At 32.9% G+C, this 23,316-nt stretch overlaps 1 protein-coding gene across 9 annotated transcripts in view; it reads left to right on the forward strand.

Moving 5' to 3' along the window:
• Nucleotides 1-22,840, forward strand: part of LOC119080184 (nuclear hormone receptor FTZ-F1) — a 51,018-nt gene extending 28,178 nt beyond the window's left edge. For 2 of the 9 annotated variants that reach the window (XM_037188414.1, XM_037188419.1), the window contains 7 exons: nucleotides 12,355-12,566; nucleotides 12,631-12,959; nucleotides 13,048-13,330; nucleotides 20,442-20,700; nucleotides 20,949-21,058; nucleotides 21,129-21,405; nucleotides 21,503-22,840. In XM_037188414.1, the coding sequence (XP_037044309.1) occupies nucleotides 12,355-12,566; nucleotides 12,631-12,959; nucleotides 13,048-13,330; nucleotides 20,442-20,700; nucleotides 20,949-21,058; nucleotides 21,129-21,275 (1,340 nt within the window). In that variant the 3' untranslated portion in view covers nucleotides 21,276-21,405; nucleotides 21,503-22,840. Of the gene's footprint in view, nucleotides 1-12,354; nucleotides 12,567-12,630; nucleotides 12,960-13,047; nucleotides 13,331-20,441; nucleotides 20,701-20,948; nucleotides 21,059-21,128; nucleotides 21,413-21,502 lie in introns of all 9 variants that reach the window. The other 7 variants (XM_037188418.1, XM_037188422.1, XM_037188416.1 and 4 more) reach the window with 6 other exon arrangements.
• The last annotated feature ends 476 nt before the right edge of the window (nucleotides 22,841-23,316 follow it).

A 23,316-nucleotide genomic window follows, 5' to 3' on the forward strand; every position in this document is an offset into this window, starting at 1 on the left:
TTTGTCATCCGTTTTCATACGAATTTTAACGTAAATCCTTGACCACTAGCTTCTGAAATCAACGATCTGAATTCAGTTATCGTTCTATTCATTCTACAAAACGATTGAGAGGGACCAAAGCAACAATAGATCTCTGATTTGATCAATTACACTTTACCAGTCCACTTCATTGCACCAAACTTAAATGGGAATTTCCATTTATTCCGTCAATTCTCTCATAATTCTATTCTCCTGTCGCACAGATCTAATTGACTTTTCATAGATGAGACGAAAATTGTTCCACCCTTTAATAAATTCTAGGTGCCGCAATATTCCAACCGAATTGCTTTCAATTTCATTTTTATTTAGAAAGCTCACTATATCACGTTGACATTATCTCAAAATCTAATTGAAATATTTATGAATCGAGAACGTTTTTGACTTTATTTAGCCATATATAAAATACTAGGCGATGGTTCAAATCATAATGTGTGTATATATACAGTACGGTAGCACGGTAGCAAATTGAAATGATTATCTCAATAAATTGCAACGTTATTTCTACAATCCGATTTAGTATAATTCCTTTCAATTTAGCAGCACACTGCATATTGTTTGTGTATTAAAGCTGATTACAAGTGTATTATGCAAACTGTTTTGTAAATGAACGTTGATCCGATTTTCATTTGGAAGAAAATGCTGCGATCGAGTAAATTAACAGTAGGGCGTAAAAATAACAGTGTCAGCATTGAACACTCGAAAGTCTATGGGGGTGTACTGTGTTGAATATTTCTCAGAAGTTTTAGTGTTTAAAAGATCTTATTAATAAATTGTAAATGTGTGTTCATGGTAACCTATGAGCACGAACATTTCCACTGCCCCAGATTTTGATTCGAAAGAATATTCGCTAAGCATCTAGAAACGGTTTGACTCAACCTGTGTTCCATATTTTGCCGTAAGAAAAAATCAAATCTGAAAATTACGTTCGTTATTTTGCAAGCAAACTGTTGCTTATTTTGTCATACCCAATTCAATATTTTGTGCTCGGTGTATAACTAACTAAATTACCTACTACATTGTATAATAATAAATATTTCAAGATTGTCACTTTATTTATTGCTTTTCTGTTATGAAGAAAATTCAGAACATTCCTAGCAGAAATGCACTTTGAACATTAAATTCAGAAAAAACACCCAACTATCATTAACGTGGTCAGATAACCATTTTTCGTAACGAATACGATCGTAATGCACTCACTGAAAACACGATTGCAAATAAATTGTTTTCGATTACATTCATTTGGACCAATATTCGGACAGTTATACCTGTTGTGAATTGTTGAATTTTGTTCTGCAATTGTAGGGTGGTATCTTTCAGTCCATTTGTTTCAAAGTTTTCTCGGAATTCTTGTTTACAAAATTTGAAATCGTTGTTTTAATCAGAGATCTATAAAAAATTTGGACTGGTATTTAGGGTGAAGAAGGTCTAATAAACAAGAGCATGTCCTCTCATCCTGGCTTAATTGACTTGTACAATACATTTACGATTCCATATATTGTGTTAAAGTCTAAAAATTGTGTTTGTCAGAGTATCTAGCTAAATTTATGTACAATCCGTGCCAAGAACAGATGGAAAACCAAATCTCTTAATTGTTTGTTAAAATTTTCATTAATTAATAAATTAATCACAATTGAGTTGATCTGTAATTGAATCAATCTCGTCTTAATTATACCTTTTAACTTTTGAACAGATTTTTGTATACCAGCTCACCGAATTTAGTATTTTATTGTACCATAATTACGAATCATAAACCTAACTACAGCGCTATATGTATTTTTGCCGCTTGACTTATATATATTTTTTCAAACCTCACTTGTTTCACATACGTCTGTCGTTACACCGTTACGACAAGAAAATGGAAACAATAAATTCATAAAAACTTAATTCCATTATAGTTTTGAAACATTCAATTTCAAAATGAAAATCATTAAGCAGATTAAAATTCATATTACAATCTCTTATAATGCCATTTGATTAAGTTCATTTGTACCTATTCAATGAAAATGAAATTTTTCTGAAAGGTAACATCTGAACATTTGAGTTAAGTAATGGATAAAAGTCAAGTAATTGGATCAAATAAATTGAGCGTAAGATATGCGCACATTATGTGTACACACCTCACATCAACGATTAAGGCCCTACCGTGATAAAAATATCAAAAAGATGGAATAAATTTTACTCACTTACTAATTTTTGATCTCAGAAAACATTCCGTTTGCCTTAGCTTGCCTACGCATTTACGTTTAGAATCCTTGCATTGTTCGAAACCTTATAAATGCATTCATGATTTTATAATTACAGATCTTTAAGGCCGTACACCCGTCAATATGTTAAAAAGAGAATAATTATAACGTATCAGGTGCTTAACATTTTATAAACGTCAAGCGTATCGCTATATACAACAACTATAAATATTATGCACCTGAGATGATGCATAATACATAATGTTAGTCTTATCCCACAGAGAAATATAAAATCTGTTACTTCCTTTGTTTCAAGCATCGCTTAATGTTCTATAGCAAATCTTTTACTTCTTTAGTTCACTTCTTTATATACAGTTTGTTCACCTTGAGAAAACATAATTTTAGATTTGTCCAAGGTTTGAAAGTCATCTATGTTCCCAGTCAACAAAGTGCTTCCAGGCCTAGGTTATGATCTTTTGGCACAAAATTTTAAAATTCCTCAACAAATGCAAATTATGCGCCAAAACATCATATACTGGGAATGTGAATCACCTAATTGACTGGGAACATCGATAACTTTCAAAACTCTGACAAATTTAAACTTGTACTTTCTAAAAATTTAATTGTTGAAACAGGACATGTAACATCGACACATCGTCAGTTGAAAAATTATGTTTGTAAATGGACACATGCGACTTGTAAGAAAAATGTAATTTCATTCATTTATAGCTGAGAGAAAGAAATTTCATTTTTATTATAATTTGCTACAATGTGACATGTGTCATTCTGTATTTAACTGTTTGTTAAGTGAAAACCGGTCAGCCGTTCCTGATTAACGGATTGAGTACATTTCCAAATGTATTATCAACTTGACGCAGAAATCCCACATTCGAAATTACCCAAATACTCGGAAATTCCGGGTCGAAATATGGGATTTTGTTTTCTTCTTTCATACAAAATTCGTGCATCGAATCATCAATATAAACGAATTTCCAATAAAGCAAAAAGCGTCGGAAAATCTAAAATTACACCCAAACCATTTTCTATACAATCGGAAATCCGACTGTTCAGAGGATTAATATCTTACCCAATTTTGCGTCATTACATATTTTCACACGAAATATACCTACCGTTTCGTACGTACATATATATTAATTGGCTGAACTAAATCGAAAAATTGAGCAAAAACTACCAAAATGATTTTTCGTTGTATATTATTTACCACATTACCATAAAAACTATAAATTTTAATAAAAAGTGAATTTAAAATTTAAAGTTCATACACAAGTTTTTTCGTGTATATAAAATTTTATTACAAGTTGCAAGCGTGACCTACTTTTCAACACTTTCTTTGTGTTAGTTTATCATTCGATGCGTCGGTATTTGTTTCGGTCGTATTCATATGCAAGGTGTATGTGTATTAGTTTATATTGTTTTTCGTTTGATTGTATTCAATGTGGACATGTGTTTGTGTTTATTGACAAATATTTTTATTCACAATCTATGTGCACATTTTTTTTCGTATTTTATTCGAGCTGCGGTTAGGCTATGAATAAATAATTATTTGTGTTTCTTACATTAAATGCTGCATTATTATATGGCATGTCGATTCTGATTCTTTAAAGTGGCATGACTTGAACATGTTACCTATTTCAAAAGTATAAAACGATTCTGTTCGGATGAACCAATCCGAAACGTTCTTAGAATAATTACTATTACGTACATGCGTCCATCAATAACTCCATCAGAAAATCATCTTACGTAGCCATGCGTGTATCGGAAAATATCAACTCATTGTGTTGAATTTCTTTCATTTTCGGAAAATAGAAGATTAATACACGATAAATGTCGTGCACTCAATCAAATGTATATATATAAAATAAACAACCGACCACGTAATCTTTTCCGACCTACTTTTTGCTTATCGACCTTGACCTACTGATAATTAATGCGTTGGTTTCGTTAAAACAATATTTCTTTTTTATATGATCGACGTTTAATTACAATCAAAAACATACACCACACGACACAATGAAAAACAGTGAAATAGGTTATCGATAAAATACCATCTGTAACACTCATTGATAATGAAACGTTCATTTTATTCATGAGTTCTATTCTTCTCTGGGCAAACAACAAAGTTTTTTTTTTATATTTGTTTATGGTGGTTGATAACGATTGATCGATCCCATCGGAATCGATATCATTATTTTGCGTATCGTTTGCATTGTCTGTGTATGGGAATGTGAATGTTTTATTTATTTTCGGTTTTTTTTTATTATTTTTTATTGAACTAAATCATTACCTTACTCAACAATATTTTTCTGGATATTGTATTTGGTGTGGTATATATAATGGTGAACACTCTGCTTTGATAATATCTAAAGTTGTCACACTTCGGTTGTAATGACTAATTTAGATCAATAAAAAAATATATTTATTGACAAATAGCTGTCATCAATTTGCTGGTAATATCAAAGCCAATCATAGAGTTTTCCAAAACAAGATGGTACGGCTGTAAGTGTATAGTGGTCGTCACGACCACAAAACAAAATTGTTTACAATAAAAATGTCGCAGTCAATATATGGGGTGTCTCGGCGAGCGACAGCTTTCATGATTTATTATAATGAAACATTGCTGTTGGCCTGATCGACTTAATCCAATTACCTAGGGTTCTGTTTCATTGTACTAATTACTAATTATAATACATTCAACACACACACAAAAATAAATTCTCCTAAAATGTGAACATTCTGTGTGAGCTGGAAATGAAAACAAACATTACAATTTTTACAAGTATCATGATGGTTATACATTTGCTAGCTTTGAATGACAGCAATTAAAATAACTTTGCTCATTTGTTTGTTTGTTTATGCATACTCAATGAGTATAGTATATCTGTAGGGAGTTTCAATTTCCATCCAATCCAATGTAAATTATGAGTCATTCCAAACGAATTTCATATCCTTACCCATTTGCTATTCAGCTTATCTTCAGACGCAGATAGTATGCCAGAAAGAAGATTATTCGTTCGTGAGGTACGACTTGAACAATATACCTCGGTAATCTCTTACCATGAATCTCTGGCTTGGTACGGTGGATGGAAAATTTGGTATGGTTGGGGAATTCGCCTGGAATGACTACTATATCAATTTTAGTTTGGTTTTGTTATTTAATTTCGATTTGAATGAAACCTTTGTGTATAGTGTCAATAGAGTTCTTCGCCAACAAAGTGTAAGTGAATTCAATTTGAATTCGACAGAGAAAAAAAAACGGCACGAACTCCAACGAAATGTTTATTGTGTCAAACACGAAATCGTTTGTCGTTAAAACAATACAAATCGAAATCACTGTGCGACCCATCCATTTTCAATTTATTATAATATTTATCTGAACGTTTTCAAATCGCAGTTTTTCCGATCGAAATCAATCGGCTGAGTTTGACACAAATTTTTCATGTGATTAATTCCGAATCAAAACAATCGTTTAACATAATGACGAAGTAATATAAATAATAATCAATTTGTTAGCGCGTTCTTTGAAACGCCCCAGCATAAATTATTAAAGGAAAAAATTGTACTTTATTTACACCGGCACCGTGATATACACTAAAATAAACGAAGCGTAATACGACTCCATAATATGTATAATCTTCAAATGGATATATAAGACGGTTATGCATTGCATATAATTGCAATGATAAAGTCAATAAATCGCAATGCATTTTATAATGGTCTAGGTTATAGCCGTGGTAACTCTCAAACTCATTTATTTTGTGTGTGTACAGAAAAGCCATAGCATGAAATCAAATACACGAAGAAAGCATTGACAATGACCTACTTTACTGCTTGTGTATTATATATAAAATTTTATTCGATTACACAACCGATCACAAACGGCTAATAGATTTCGTTATGCGATGGTTGTGCTAGTGTTAGCTATATATATGAAGTTTGAAAAACGAAGACAAAAAAAACTTTTAGTTTTCAAACCGTGAATCGCTTTTATCTTTAGTTAAGTAATGTGGAAGTGTTAATGTATTGAAGAGTGTTAGTCAATACTTGTGTAAATAGCAACATGAATGTAGCGCTGGCTGTGGTATGGTTTTTACATTATAAATGTCCCATGTAAATTCAAGTTTTATATTTGAAAATGTTCTTGAATTTTATACCTTAACTCTAGCATAGATAAAATTATACTCCATGCTGTATGCTGTACATAGATAGGTGGAAATGGAAGTGTAAATACACAGGCAGAGTGTGTTATTCACACACAGAATAAAATGTAAATATTCCAAACCTACGATATGTATTTACAATAATACAATAAATGTGCGGTTCAGTATAACGTTCAACGAACATTAATATTGTTATGCAATATTTTCCTTCGAACTATTTTAATATTGATTTTTGTTCTGATGTGCTACACTTCAACAAAAAAAAGTTGTTTTTTTTCATAAATACGATACGGTAGTTAAGCAATGTTCTTTCGCAGAGTCACACTTATAGGACAATCATAGCGGAGAGGGTGTTGACATCGATTGTTTTGAATATTTATATTCAAATCTGTGATTGGTCAATACAGTCATAACTTTGGCTTACTGTTTTTGGCATACATTACAAAGTGTTGCACCCGTAGTATAACCATTCGTTCGATTACATCAATGTAATGGAAAGTTTCATTGATAAAATTTTCCTTTTGATCCCAGTAATCGACTATCACACTATTCTTATCAACACAAATTAGAATCGACACTCATACCGAGCCTATGCGCGAAAACAACGTCATATGTATAATTCCATCGATTTATCGATCAAAACATTGCACTATTCGATGATTAATTATTTATAGAAATCAGAAACTTTTTTCCTTTGCCTTTAAACGGTCGGTCAATATGCATTGAATGTATATAGAAACGAGTACAAAATCAATATTTATTTATTTATAAACGTTGACATGCAAAGAATTTCGACATTTTTTTTTTTTAACTAAATGCAATTTGAATAAAAGTGCTGGCGAAAGATCAATGATCTAATAAATTACGACTTTAACGGTGTCAAAGGAGCACTTGTAAGTTGCAACACCAGAATGAAAAATGGATTGGCGGATTTTTGTATGACCGAGTTAAGCAACGTTTGTTGGTGTAGGTCTAACGGAAACAAATGGTCAGAAAAGAGGTCATTTCACTCTTTGTCTTGTGGAACGTTTTATCGATCTCGATACAGATAGTACAGATGTACAGAAACACCACTCGAAATATGATTATATTGTCGCTACAGAAAACAAAATTAACGAATTATCACATTTTCATTTTCAATAGATAAAACATACGTAAAACAAAAAAGTGATAATTCTTAATTTTTGGTAATTGTATTTCTTGCAGTGTCATGATTACCGTTATCCTTATTTACGACTAGACGTGGAAAAAATGTCGGGTTAATAATTACTATCGGGTCAGGTCAGGTGAGAACATAAGGTCAGGTCAATTTGAGAATATAAGGTCAGGCCAACCTGAGAACATGAAGTCGAGCCAACCTAAGAACATGAGGTCAGGTCAACCTGTGAACATGAGGTCAGGTCAACCTGAGAACATGAGGTCAGGTCGTTATACATTGTGGCCTGATATGACCTGAAACCTGATCTCAAACTTTTTTTTAATTTCTTGTAATGGAAACAAGGCGATATTGCACAGATGCGTGGATTTGACTGTCACAAGCCTTAAAATTTCCATAGAAAATAAAGCCAAAATAAGAAATAGCTTCTAATTGTTCTCCGCCCTGTAAACAGCCCCGTAAATGCTGCAATTGTATTTACTGAGAGTCACAGCGGAATTCTTTTGTGTTCATGTATTACATAAACGTAGCACCTAAGTTGTACGTAGAAGTCCGTCCATATTCTAGTAAAAATGATTTTCTCCTGAAAAAGTAAACAGAATTGGAAGATAATGTGTTCGTTCAGTCTATAATTGTTGTAGAGGTTGGATCGATTTGTTTGGAACACACTCTGGCTACTTTCGACTGGAAAAGAGTTTTCTGTGTATTTGTTTTGGAATCACAACACCGTAGACAGAATCGTATAAATTAATCACGAAAGCTGTAAATCGTTTTTTGCATAAAATATCATTAGATTTTGAACACCTCACGTGATATTTCATAGTTTTGGTTGTTGTTTTTCTTTTTCGTTCCTTTTACTCCATTCTAACTCACATTAGATTGATCGATTAGATAATTTAGTTTTTTATTACCTTTTAACATAAATTTAAATTGCTCTAGACGTCTGTGACTGTGAATATATATTCTGATTATGCCATACTTAGAGCCACCCCAAATATATTCCCAGTCCATTGATTAACATTAATCGATCGACATGAAACTTTCCATAAATTTGTTTATTTGGTGTGCTCAATTCAACACAGCAACTGGTCCAAAAAACACATAATTTTTTGGAACGATCAAGGTTAAGTCTTTTTGTAATCATTCAATTTATGTATTTGTCTGGCTGTCTTACATTCAATGAAGATTTAACCCAATTCTTTTCGTTCTCTTACAACGAATATAATATTTATTCAGACTAATATTTGTAAAACAAAGTAATGTCTAGTGTTGGCTTCGCTAGTGCAACATTACATTAAGCATTCCGACCTTCCGTTTTGAAGGTTTACTGGTTATGTATTATCTCGGTTTTTTTTTCTATTATTTTTTTTTCATTTCGTTTGTCTCGACTTCTATGAATTTCAAACGATTTCACCAAAAAATTCATCATTGAATTAATTTATTATAAACAATTTGACAAAATAATCACCGTGGAAACACCGCACACCGAAAAGTGTCCTTGATTGAAAAAAAGAGTCCGCATAATGGAACGAAATACACAAAATTATTCTTCAAAAAGTAGATTGAAATTTGCATATTAAAATCGAATCTGTGTCCATGATATTAGAGAGATTTTTATGTTTTGCTGGAATGATTTTCGTCCGACTATCGGTGTGTTCACTTATTGAAAAGCAGTAAATTTCGATCGTGATCGCGATCTACTCAATCAGAAGAAACCGTTTTCTAGTTCTAAAATGTTATGTTGCAACGCCATAAACATTCTGTAAACAATTCGTATGTGGAGGGGAAAATGAAAAGTTTTCGTTGATTGAAACGTTAATCACAACATCGAACTGTTTACAAATGGTACAGTAAGAAACCTATGCATTCGATGATACAATCTAAACTTTAGAGCTTCTCATGATTTAGAACTGTCCATAAGTTTAACAAAGTTTAAGAACCATCAAAGTCCTCAAAATGAACACAAAGACTCTAATATACAATAGACACTATTTCCACAGCCGTCTATCTAATCTCATTATTAAAAAAATCTCCGCCCGCACCTACGAAACCATCCAATATCTTTTCAAAAAAAAACCCTAAGTCCAGTGAAACGTAATGAGTCAGTCACACGCTTAAATATACGTCAGTCGATGGGCCATTTATGGCAATATATCCGCTAATTATTTTTGTTACAAAATGAAATTAAAAATATATTTTGCTCAATTAGGTTTTTATTATTGCTGTACCTACGACAATCGGTTTTTTTTTCTTCATCCGGCTTGGTATACCATTTTCGGATAGGATGCATTACACACTAACTATTTCAACGGTGACCAGAGGTGATTATTGGGTGGTTGCGACACTACGATAATTGAATATGTTGTATATAATTGAGCGAAATCAGTTGCACTTACTTTACGAAAACGTTTGTGCAATTTAGTTATTGTGCCCTTTTTAAACACTTTTTTCTTTCATCAAAATTTTCAAAACAAAGAACCGATTTGTTTTCACGAACTTAATGGCAACAGATTTTGTACGGGGCCCTTCTACAGTTCCCATTTAAGGTTACCACATCTCGATTGTCATTAAATTCAATATGTACTACGAACATCGTCGGTCGTTTAACAGAGTTGAAAAAAGCGAGAAAAATTATTCATACCAAATAAGTTGATGTAAATAATAATAATTCATATTTATTTTACCATTATGTAACACCAAAAATTATGTGTAATAAATATGTACGAACGACACCATCGAAACAAAAGTGAAACCCGTCTGAAATATAAAAATATAAAAATGTTTGTATTGTGTATTTCGACATTTTATTCTAAAAAAAAACGTGTAAGTTTGAAATATAATTTAATTTTTGTTGCGTTTATTGTTTATGTGTTAGACACACAGCGAGAAAAAAGATACAGAAAAGACTTGTTGTAGCTTTTCAGTAAGGTATTGTGAAAACGAATAGGTTTTTTTTGACAAAACGGTGACATTTAACATTTTTTTGATATTGATTCAAATTGGGAAAAATATACCTACGATTGTGATCATGGGGTTTCCTGTATACCTACAGAATAATTTTAGAATAAAAATCCCCACCAAACATGTTCCTAGATAAATGCTTTTTCTTCTTCAATCTAACATTTACCACTAAGACACTCCGCACTCAACATTTTTACTCAATCAATATTTCATTTTAAAATTAAGTTTATTGTGCAAGGTTTCGTGTTATATCAATAATGAGATCTTTCTGCATATCCAAACATTAATTTCATAAAATTATTAATTTTAAGAGAAAAACAACGATCTCACCGATGTTAAAATTGTCTTTCATGGAGGGGAAAAACGCTATGTCGTAGAGTCCATATTCTAACGTTTTTCATTAAAATTTGATTCTATCAATTAACTAGCTTGTCCTTTGGCTGGTAAAATACAGTTTTTACAAAAGGTGTAAACATTTTTAAATGGCAGGAAAGCCAAATCTAGTGTCAGTAGCTGTACCCATTGTTGGGAATAACCATGGTTACATTGAATGCTGCGAAAATAACTCATTATCTACCTAGGTGAAATAATAGCAGTGAAAAAGTGCTATTATTTCGTCGTCGGTAGATAAAATAGCGCATTCACCTCTATCCAAATGTTTATTTAGACAATTGGGGTTATAACATTCGCCTTCGGCTCATGCAATAACTCCCCAAGTGTCTAAATAAACATGTGAACAGAGGTGAAATTATTAAATGAGGTGAAAATTTTGTGATAAAAGCAAACTGAACTCACAAGTGTGTTTTTGAGCAACAAGATTTGGTAGTCATCGTTTCGACAAGACGAGTTTGTATATCCCAGCAAAAGGCAAGTTATACAAATACACTTGTCGAAAGACTGTTGCCGAATCAAGTTACTAAAAAATGCACGAGTGAGTATCATTATTTCTGAAGTAATGAGGTACGTAGTAGCCATGCGAAAGTTGATTTCCACATAGGAAAAAAAAATTAACCGAGAATAGTCTGCATGATCATTTTCGAAGGGGGCAAATTGCTATGTAATGGTTAACTTTCGCATGGGACAGGTAGTAAAATGATTGCCTTTTATTATGAGTTTAATGTTGGGTGGTCATATCATTCCATTTGCGCGGATAAAAAGTTTTATAAAAAAGCTTTTGTTTCATAGAAAAACCACGAGTCGAGTTGTTTTTATGGCAGTGGGACAAACCAACACATTCTATTGAATTTAGGTTACTCTTCAGTGTAATAATGTAAACTGTTAATGACCGTACCCAGCAAAAAACACTGTCAACTATTCATCACTTCTTGAATGGTAAAAGCTTATCTTTTCCTCTGTGGATTACTTAACCATATTAAATTCCTGTATTTATATGGAAACCAGCAATTACCACTACCAGTGATGTATGTCAACGATAAAATTATTATTCCAACAGACATTAAATGCATTGGAAACTTAACTAAATCAAATGTTTGAGACAATGATCAACTAAAATATATTCAATCGATATCCCAAATACCGAAATTCATTAGTCTTTAGAACATACCTAGCGTCATAGTCACATCAGGACTATCAGGACAACGTACAGTTCAATGTTTTCATTTATAGCTTTAAAAACTTTGACGAGCATATCAGGAATGGGAAAGAAAAATTCAAATTCTATTCATTGTATTTTCAAAGAAGCTTAAAGCTTACGAAAGGTCGCTAAGCTAACAATAAATTCCCTTACGTTATTTCGACTTCATCCTTCACACATTACTAAAATTGTTTAACGTTGCCGGAGCCAGTAAATAATTTTATTTTTAATTTTATTTTTCAGCTGTACGTGCAGATCGAATGCGAGGCGGTAGAAATAAATTTGGACCAATGTACAAACGTGATCGAGCGAGAAAACTGCAAATAATGCGACAACGGCAATTAGCATTGCAAACGTTGCGCGCAGCAGAAGGTGGAAATCCCTCACAACTATCACCAAACGGTTTTCAGTCATACTCACATATGAACATTAAACAAGAAATTCAAATACCACAGGTTAATGTCAAAAAAAATTTTGTCATCGGATTGAAATTAACGATGAATCAAAAATTCCATGTAGATTTCATCACTGACTTCATCATCACCGGACTCGTCGCCCAGTCCAATTGCTATAGCTTTAGGCCAAGTAAGTGCAAGTGGCTTACAAACAGTTTTACCACTGGGCAGTCGAACGGGAAGTGGTGGTGGTAGCAGTAGCAATGGTTCAACAAATATTCCTTCAACTACGTCCTCAACAACGGTACAAAATACTGTAACGGATTCAAAACTATGGTTTGCAAATTCAACAACGGCTTCACCCCATTCACTTAGTCCTAAACATTTTAGTTATGACACTGGAACCAATCCAACGAGCACGGCAGACACAGACCCTATCGAACAGCCCCTTAGGTAAGTATGCTTATCATACACACGCATCGCATCGCCATTAAATTGTAAATGGTTTACATGAAACTAAGTAAAACCAATTACGATTTAGTGTCGCACAACCATCCCAAAAACAAAATTTACCGGCGATTCAGTGGAATGACTGGAAGAATTCAAATAGTTTGAACTTCCCCAGGGTGTCGCCGATGATACGAGAATTTGTACAGTCAGTGGACGATCGAGAATGGCAATCGCAGTTGTATCAGTTGCTGCAAAGTCAATCGTATAATCAATGCGAAGTTGATCTGTTTGAACTTATGTGCAAAGTATTAGACCAAAATCTGTTCTCACAAGTCGACTGGGCACGAAACACTGTGTTCTTCAAGGATCTCAAGGTGAGTACAAAATCATTGTAATGCAAACATGTAAACACAAAATAATAACTTGTCTTCGGTTCAGTTGAGTAATTCGATTGGTGATCGCGTTCGGTGTGTTTTTTTGTTACAATAATTTAATTAAATTACTGCCTACCTCTTGATTATACCTGTTTGATTCTCGTTTTGTTAAGACTTTCGAAGCACGAGTCCAATTTTATTTATTTTTTCGGATTAGATTGTCTTCAATGCTCTCCGTACTCGAATAAATCTTTGCATACATGCCACAAGCAATATCTACAAAATAATTGACCCAAATGTCAATTTGAGCTGAACGGTTAGATTTTGTAAATTTGTAATTTGAATATTTTATGTGGTTTCGAGTAGAAAAATTTCAATTTTTACCATTTGAGCATTAGAACATTTTCATTATTGTCTGGCTGGGTAATGTTTTTCTTTATGGTAAAATGGTAAATAACGAACAGTGTTGCTGTTCACGTACATGCATACAAAATGCACAGAATATCGGCTAACTGCATACACTTTGCGTAATAATTCCCTTGACTGAAAGTCAGGGTCTTACACCAGAAAATACCGAAATATGTGGGTGACAAAAAAGTTTACTGTGATTGAAAATGTATGAAATGGTATGAAAAACGTTAAATGTGGGTAACAATTCTTCGTTGAAGGCACGATAACTTGAGTAATTTTGAACCAATTTAGATGAATCTTTTTTTTAAATGTGTGGAACTAAAATCCCGAGGCTAAGTTCGAAGATGGGCTATGTGGGACGAATGATCCGGAAGCTATCCCAGAAAAACAGCATTTTACACTGTTGATTATAGCCTCAATCGAAAAAGATTACTTTGATGAAATTTGATTTTGTTGCGTAGTATGAGCAAATCATCTTAAGTTTGTTTTCAATAATGTGCATGAAACATGTAGGAAGAAAATTTCGTCAGTAAATGCGCAGCCTCTAACCGGTAAACAACTCTTGTTGGTGAACTGCTAACAAATCTGATAGTAGGACTAACAACTTGATAATTGACTAACAAATTCGATAGTTGACTAACATAGAAAGATGTTTTTTACTCAATGTCTTACGGCAGAAAAATGCCTGCTATCAAATGAGCACACTATGATTGAAAAGTGTAGGAAATTTTATGAAAAACGTTAAACCATCATTCTTTGTAGGCAATATATAATAAATCATTCTCAATTAATTTCTGAATATTTTCTTTAAATTCATTATTCCAACAATCAAACAAAATATTTTACAACTCCGATGCGAGTGTGTAGTTTGCGGCCAGAGCGAAGCGAGGGCCGTAATTCTCACGAGTCGTGTTTTTTTACGGGATATTATATTCTTCACTAAATCAGTAAAAAGTAAAAAAAAATTTGTCTTTCCTTCACACTTTGTCGATTTTGGAAATATAAAGCAAAGGCGGTTCGTTCCTAGGGAATTCAATGAATTCAATGAATCCTTTAACGAAATGTATAGTGAAGGCGTCTTGTTCGTTCCTAGAATTCATCCTTCTATGAAATGTAATGAGAAGGCGTTCTGTCCGTTCGTATGGAATTCACCCTTTTACAAAATGTATGGTGAAGGCGTTTTGTCCGTTCCTAGGGAATTCATCCTTTTACAAAATGTAACGAGATGGCGTTTTGTTCTTTCCTAGGGAATTCATCCTTCTACGAAATGTAACTTAAAGACGTTTTGTCTATTCTTCACTTTTTTCATCGTTCCACATTCGCAAAACTTCGCATCTACTCTCAAATTTGACAAAATGGCAATCAAACAGAATAATAGATACCTCATACGAGTGGGAATTCACACGAGTTGCATTTTATTTACGATTTATGGTTGATTGAAAATCTTGCTTCAAATTTATAAGAAAAATGAGAACTCAAAGATCATTAGGTCTTACTTGAAGAACTTCTTCTGTCAAATTTTGTTGTCATGTATAGAGTAATCGATGTATTAATGTTCTAAATTTGACAATTTCTTAGGAATACAGCATATGTAATAAATATTATGCACGTATGACAAAGCGGTCGAGGCTTGCCGAGACGGCTTGTCATACGTGCATATTCTTTTTTATCGCATAAGCGAAAACGAGACAACAAGATATGCGAATGACACTTTGACAATTTACAGAAGTATAATGTTTGTTTATATATCCTAGGTGAATAATTTTTTCGGGGAATCACACCGCTTATGCGATAAAAATAAATTGGGATCAAATGTAGTCATTTGTATCAGTGATGCTTCGGAAGTTCTGCAATGAAATTAATCAAAAATATATTGAAAAAACTGTCAGTCAAGGGACCTGACCCTCCCAAAAGGTGGGGCCTAGTATGTGCCAAGATAATTATTGGTACTCTCGGTTGCGCAATCGATACCAGCGATGTTTTCTTTAGCGATTCTATTAAAATTCAATTATTATTTCGCTTAGAATTTTATTCTATTTGTTGAATAATGGAATGATGTATCTTTGTCCATGGAACGAAAATTTTACACGTAGAAACATCTCTTTTAATGAAATGGAACGAAATTCAGATGATGTTATTCTTTGAAACAATGTTTTTAATAACCATCACTTTCGAGGTCAGATCACTCGCATTTTGCCAGTTAACCCAGTTCAAAGGGACGTGCATTGCATATTCAGCGACTAATTATCATTATTGTGCAACTTTCGTGCAGTGATTGCCAACCCTAAGCATAGATTTTTACCACATTTCGACTTTTTAATTGGTGAAACATGACTCCATTTTCTAATTTTTTATAGTTCTTTTAAGTGGGGTTTTTGGTCTGAATTTTACACGAAACAGTATAAAGTGGGACAAGTTATAGCTAGGGTGGATATGTGCAAAATGTCATCGTAAAAATAATTTTTGTGTGAGCTAGGGTGGAAGACTTTTATCTGTATCGGATAAGGAAAATAAAGTTCCAACCTTGGCTGCAACTAAAACGATTAAAACTAGGGAATGCAATCCTGTACCGTTTTTGGAATACCGGGATTCGGTACTGTGAAACTCAGTACCGGTACCAGTACCGGGATTTTCGGTACTAAAAAGATGTGAATTGATTTTGATTAATAAAAATTCGAGTTTTTCCCTGTCGAATCTAAGTATTTTTCAGTGTGTCACAATCGTGTCGCTGAACTCTTGCAACGAAGAAGTGCTACATTTAAAATTTTGGAGCCCTTACCACGAAGAATTAGATTCATATATCTTCGGCTTTGAACAGAATACCACCAATTGCATGTGACACAATACAGCTCTGTGATAATTCGGTTTTTATCTCGAACTTTATCTTTTCGTGGATTGTCGTTGAATATGCTATCACCATTCTTCTGGTTGCATTAACCGATGTGGTAATTCGTGCAAAACAACCTGCTTTCAAGCAACGGCGCAAATCTTCACTTAAAACTAAGGACTATTCGTGCACGTTTTCTAAAATTTTCTTTAATTTTTTAAAAAAAAGTTGTGAAAATTTTGGAAAAATGAAAGAAAGTGCGGGAAAATGTAGGAAAAATAGGAAAATGTTTTCCCGAACATAGTTCTTCATTAAAACCCTTTGCCATGTTAGTCGAGTCTATTACTTCTTCCGATCTGAATCATTCCAACAGGTTAATGTAAAATCTTGTACTTCATCGTTTTAAGCGTTTGTGTTTTGTATATAAAACCACATCCGCCAGATCTACTTGTTTTTTGCTTCTGCTGTCGATAGCAAATGACAAAGCCTTGGATAGTTATGTCGTTGAACATTTCTCGTGTCTGAGTCCTTTTCAAGCAGTGCAGTAGTGTTTAGCTGTTTTAAAAACGAAGAACAATAGCAGTCCAGTATAAATTGAAATGGTTCAAGCAGGGCCTACTTTTTAGAAACTTTTAGAGAAAATCGAGAAATTCAAGAAACTTTGAGAAATTCAAGAAACTTCGAGAAATTCAAGAAATTTCGAGAAATATTTCTTGAATTTCTCAAACTTTCTTGAATTTCTCGAATTCGAGAAATTTCAAGAAATTCCAGAAAATTCAAGAAATTCGGGAAACTTCGAGAAATTCAAGAAATTTCAAGAAACTAATTTCTCGAGTTTCTTGAAGTTTCTCGAATTTCTGGAATTCGAGAAAATTCGAGAAATTTCAAGAAATTCAAGAAATTAGTTTCCAAAAAGTAGGCCCTGGGTTCAAGTGCTGTAAGTTTGGCTATAATTCCAATAATTTTCAGAAAGTCTTAAAGAATATTTTCTCAACTTTTGTTCACATTAGTAGTTTTGGGGTGAAGAGAAACTAGCAGTCGAATATGGACACTATAAAAATCGGACTAAAAAATCTTCTGGGTTTCCTTATAAAACCCACTGGCATATCTATCGTACCCAAGTGATCTCGATTATATAATTCGAGTACATAATACTGAAAGAACGAGCTAACTTAATCTCGATCTGAGTAACTAGGTCACCATGTCAGGTTCATTTAATACACCCAGTTCGTCGTCAATAATTAATTAATCATCATTCGATTTATTGACTCAACACCATTTTTACCTCATAGAAATAGTAATTAGATCATAAGCTCAAATGGTGAAACGAATATGAAAATTAGGTTGTGAATATAATATAGAGTACCACATAATACGAAATATGCCGGACAGAAGTGTGACTAAAGTATACCTGCAATTTTGTAGTGACACCCAGATCGATCAATTTTATAAAAATACGCATCAAGCGGTTCAGACCACTACATTTCAATCTACTTACTTAAACGGTTGTGTCTTATAAAATTAAAATATTTCAACTTTTTTCTGTTACAAACTAAAAAAAGAAACTTTCGTTTTATCCTTGTTTTCAATTTCAGTACGACCTTGGCACCAATTTTTTTCTTTCAACCAATTAATATGAATTTCAGATATATTTTTGTTATTATTACATTATATTGTTGTTCTGACGTGTACATTATGTATAATACTACACATTTATATGTGCGATACACATAATAACGATTTAATACAGAAAAGCCACGATACGCACAATATTCACCGGGCCGCGCGTTATTACCATAAAATGTTTTTAAAACAATTTTTTGTTTTATATTTTAATCGCTATGGGCCGTGTAGTATTTTTATGTTCTTTTTGTTTATTATTTTCGTTTGTTAGCTAATTGTCCAAAAGGTACACCTTTACACCTTTGGCGTGCAATCCATAAATTCATTTCTAATTTGTGTACGCATACCTAGAGTCGTTTTATATTAAATGAGGCAACTCTGTATTATATCCATAGTAACTCTTTTTGATGAAGTGTTCTGGCGCTAGATAATATAATGAATCCTAACGTCATGATTTCATGGTTATAATTTTTGGATATTTATTTTTTTTACCAACCGATGAAGCAATCGACCTCGTCATATTATTTATATATAATTTTCTTACTGAACCATCCTACAATGAACACATAGATATAATAGGTAAATGAGGTATAATATGAATGAGATTATGTAGGTAAAAATGGTGTGTTTGTATACATAATAAAAACGGTGATGAACGTGATCATGACGAGCAATGGGTATGCATTTATAATGAATTCGTTACTTAATATCGAAGCTTTTTTAAAAGGCTAAAGAATTTTCGAATTAAAAATTTAATGTCGACGACGAAACGATTTATAAAGTTTTATCAAATGGAAGAGTTAGGTTTCGCTTTTATTCCAGCAATGTGTGTACACATACTACGAGATTTAAGTACTTTCCGTTCTATCGTATAAAATATAAAATTTACTGCAATCACCATTAAATACGAAACAGGCAAACTCCAATCCATCGTAAACGTTTTGCAGAGAAAATTAATTTTGAATTTTACTTAATTGTTCTCTAATTGGATTTATGGCAGCAGAGCTATAAATTTTCCTTTGCCTTGTGTAACACATGCTCTAAAAAAAGAAAATACAGACAAAAAACACACTCATCACTTGCCGCGAAAATATTAAAACCAAAAATATTTAGGACAAGACCTCCACTTGAATGCGAACGAAAAAAAAGAGACTTAAATGAAAAAAGGATAAATCTACATCCTTATTTATGTCTCGCAAAATTGCACAAACAAATTTTATTGGCAAAAGAACAATTTTATTTGAATCGAGATTATATCCATATTATTGAGGCACTTATGTGTATATAGTGTAATATACACTAGCTCTTTAGTAGACATGAGTGTGGATAAAGAAAGAGAGGGAGAGAGTGAAAGAGCGAGGGTACTAATAAACCACTAGCCATGTATTTATATTTAGTAAAATATTTATACTCACTGGTGCTGTGCGAGTCTACGTCAGAAATAATGATGTTTTCAGCGAGAACTGACCTACTGACCGACTTTTCGTTTGTAATTCAGGCACATATTCTATGTACATCCATATAATAAGCACATTTTGTATTCGGTTTAATTGGTTATCAAGTATAACTAAATAACCGTCACAATCCTTATCCTTTTAGAACCAATTAGTCGTTTGTAAGCGGCTACGAAGGCGAAAATGATTGTCAATTTCTTCACTGGTTCTGTCTCCCATTTAATTGTATGTACCTTCGTCGAATTTGTTACTTATGAGAACTCAAATCCTTCGCGGAGTAATAACTGGTCTCATATACGTGTAAGCCAAAGCAACGTATGACAATGTATGTATGCTTTAGAGAGCTTTCAGAAGCTTCGAGCTTCTTTCGGATTCCATTGGAAAAGTGGAACACAAAAAAGTTTGATTTCCACTTATAAACTTTCGTCGTAAGAGTGAAGGATTTTAATTGGTTAAAAGCAGATAGAGACGAATTTCAACCAATAGAAATCCTTCACGGCACTCTCTTACGGAGAACATTTTTAAGTGGAAACCAGACTTAAATCTCAATGCGGTTCGTGACATTTGAGAAAATTCTTGTTTTAGGAATGGTTACTTATCGCACAGACAGACAATTATTTAAACAATAAATGAGCTTTCCTTTAAATAGAAAGATCTCGAAAGCAAAACATATTATACACCAGAAGTCTGGTTACATGTTTGCATACAACATTCATCCACACACTCGATACTGTTCTTTATTCTGTATAGTAACATTGTTGTTCCGAGTTTTTAAATTAAATATTTCAATTTCCAGGTGGATGATCAAATGAAACTATTGCAAAATTCTTGGTCAGATATGTTAGTATTGGATCATCTGCATCAGCGGATACACAACAGCTTACCGGATGAAACGACGCTTCATAATGGCCAAAAATTCGATTTACTTGGTTTAGGATTATTAGGTGTACCTCAATTGGCTGATCACTTCAACGAGCTGCAAAACAAATTACAAGAATTAAAGTTCGATGTTGGTGATTACATTTGTATGAAATTTTTGCTCCTATTGAATCCAGGTAAGACAATCGCTTTCGATGATTACTATATTATTGCCTATGCACATTAAACACTCTCGGTTTCAAGCTCCTTAAGCCTTATAACAAATAGACTTATGTTTAACATTTAACATACAGCACAATTGACATACAAAATATCTATCGATTTCTATGGAATTCTGTAAAAACCTCTGTCGCAACACTACTTGAGATCCCCAGAGTCGTCGGAAAAAATTACAATTCGATAAAAAACGAAAATTAATTTTCAGAATTTGCGGAAGTACGAGGAATTACCAATAAAAAAACCGTTCATGAGGGTTATGACAATGTCCAGGCTGCTTTATTAGATTATACGTTGACATGTTATCCATCTGTAACAGTAAGTTCTGTTGGCTCATTTTTCGTGAATTTAGTCGATATTCAAAGCCTTGTCTAATTCGCTGTTCCAGGATAAATTTAGTAAGTTGCTCAGTATTATACCTGAAATTCACACGATGGCCGCACGCGGTGAGGAACATCTCTACCTGAAACACTGTGCTGGCAGTGCGCCCACACAGACGCTGCTTATGGAAATGTTACACGCCAAGCGGAAATAATTTCCAGAAAGAAAACAACAAATTCATCAGCCACAATATCTTCTTGAGTCCATAACGTTTATTAATCCGTGTCTCAATAAATCCACAACCGATGTTTTGTCAACCACTAACAGTCAATATGCATTACGAGGTAAACGGTATTAAAATTTGTTGATCCGACGGTTAATGATTATACTTTTCCCATTTTTCTTCTTTCTCTTTTTTCTTTCTTTTACATGTTTCTCTAGTCAAACGTTTGCAAGCCACATCATTTAGATCGTAAGTCTAATTTGTACTTTTGCTACCCCCTACCCGCGCTGTTACATTCAGAGTATAAATTCATCATAATTATTCATGATTTGAACGAATAAAGCCCAATCGTAAACAACTAGATAATCAAATTACAACATTACGTTACCATTACAACTCAGCGAATTAATTAATAAAATTTAATTTTTGTTTTTTTGTTTAAATCAAATTGATAAGAATTGGTAGTAACAATTGGTGAGAAATTTTAACAGAACAAACGGAAATATTTAACGATCGAACACAATTGGCAAATTAATAATCGCCAGACATAGAAACCAAAAACCACTTTTCTGTATAGAAACCATGTAAAACTAAAGTCAGACCAAATTCTAGGACAAAAACACATTGATCCAGTGGTGGTCCTATGTAACATATGTAACATCGAAATGAATTTTCTAACCCGCAGCGCGGCATTTTAGAATACAATGAATTAGTAGACTTCATATGTAGTTCAGTGATTATGTTGATACCTGCAGAAGGTAACAAAAAAGTTAAGTCTCACATCATTTATTTGCCAAATTATGAGAAAAAATGCATAAATTTCGATTGTTTAGCATTTGTTAACGTAATTCGTTGTCCCATTCAAACAATATAATTGTCATTTGCGTATCATTGGAGAAGGTGATTTGGTCGCGTGTGTTGACTTAGGCCAAGTTCTGCGTTGTTTTAGGTTTATTATCAATCGATCAATGATAAACAATTTTACTATTGCTAAGGACACAAAATGTTTTTCGGAACAGCTTGTGAACGCTGCCGTGTCGGCCAGTTCAATATTTTATGATCAAATATGTAGGTCACACATTTTTAGTGTTCGTTTTTCTTGTAAACCTCACAGGGATAATTTCGATAGGCAAAGTTCTTTACACAATTTTTGAGGCTTGTGTACCTAAAAGAACCGTACAGAAGCCAATTTTTGAGAAATTGTTTTCTTAAATTTTCTTGAAATTTTTTGTCTAGAATTCGGGGAAATTCATTAGAAAATTCCTGAAAATTTTCAAGAGACGTTGATAAAAAATTCTCTCATAAAAAGGCCTCGTCAGATAATGCTTCCGAACAAACAATATCGACATACGAAATCCATTTGTTTATGCCGTCATAAAACCTTACTGTTGCTTAAAATTTCTCACCAAAAGCTTTCAGCCAACTTTTACTTATATTTGCGTACGTAATAGAAAGAAAATCGCGAAAAAATGAAACTTTTACATTGCAAACACACACGTTTGTTATTTGAAGGATCAGTTACCATTATCATTACAATTTTACTATTTTTTTTCTTTTTGTTAAAAAAGAAGAGCCTTTCATTTAACGAAATAGTCATTTTTATTAAGTCACTCATTGAAGAAGAAGAAACAATTTTTTTAGATTTTTTTTGTTTAATTTTTTAATTCAAGTAAAAAAATTTGCATTAACACAAAAGAAAAGCCATTGCAGAAGAAGAAGAAGAAGCAGCAGATTAAAAATAGTAATGAAAAACATAAAAAAATAATACAAAAGAAAGAAAAAAATATATTTTTTTAATTCTTACATATAAGCCGTAGCAATTAGAAACAAAACAACAAACAAAAAAATGGAAAAATTTACTTTTTTCGGGTAAAATTTTTGTTCTTTTTCAAGCCACAAAATAATTTTTATTTTGAAATGAGAGAGAGGTAAAAAACAAATCAGGAAACACAAAAAAAAATAATTCAATTCAGGAACACCACATAACGTGAAAATATTCTCCGATGAATTTTAATTAATGGATAAACAAATA

The sequence above is a fragment of the Bradysia coprophila genome, unplaced genomic scaffold (genome assembly GCF_014529535.1).
Source record: "Bradysia coprophila strain Holo2 unplaced genomic scaffold, BU_Bcop_v1 contig_350, whole genome shotgun sequence".
In the NCBI taxonomy this organism is placed as follows: domain Eukaryota; kingdom Metazoa; phylum Arthropoda; class Insecta; order Diptera; family Sciaridae; genus Bradysia; species Bradysia coprophila.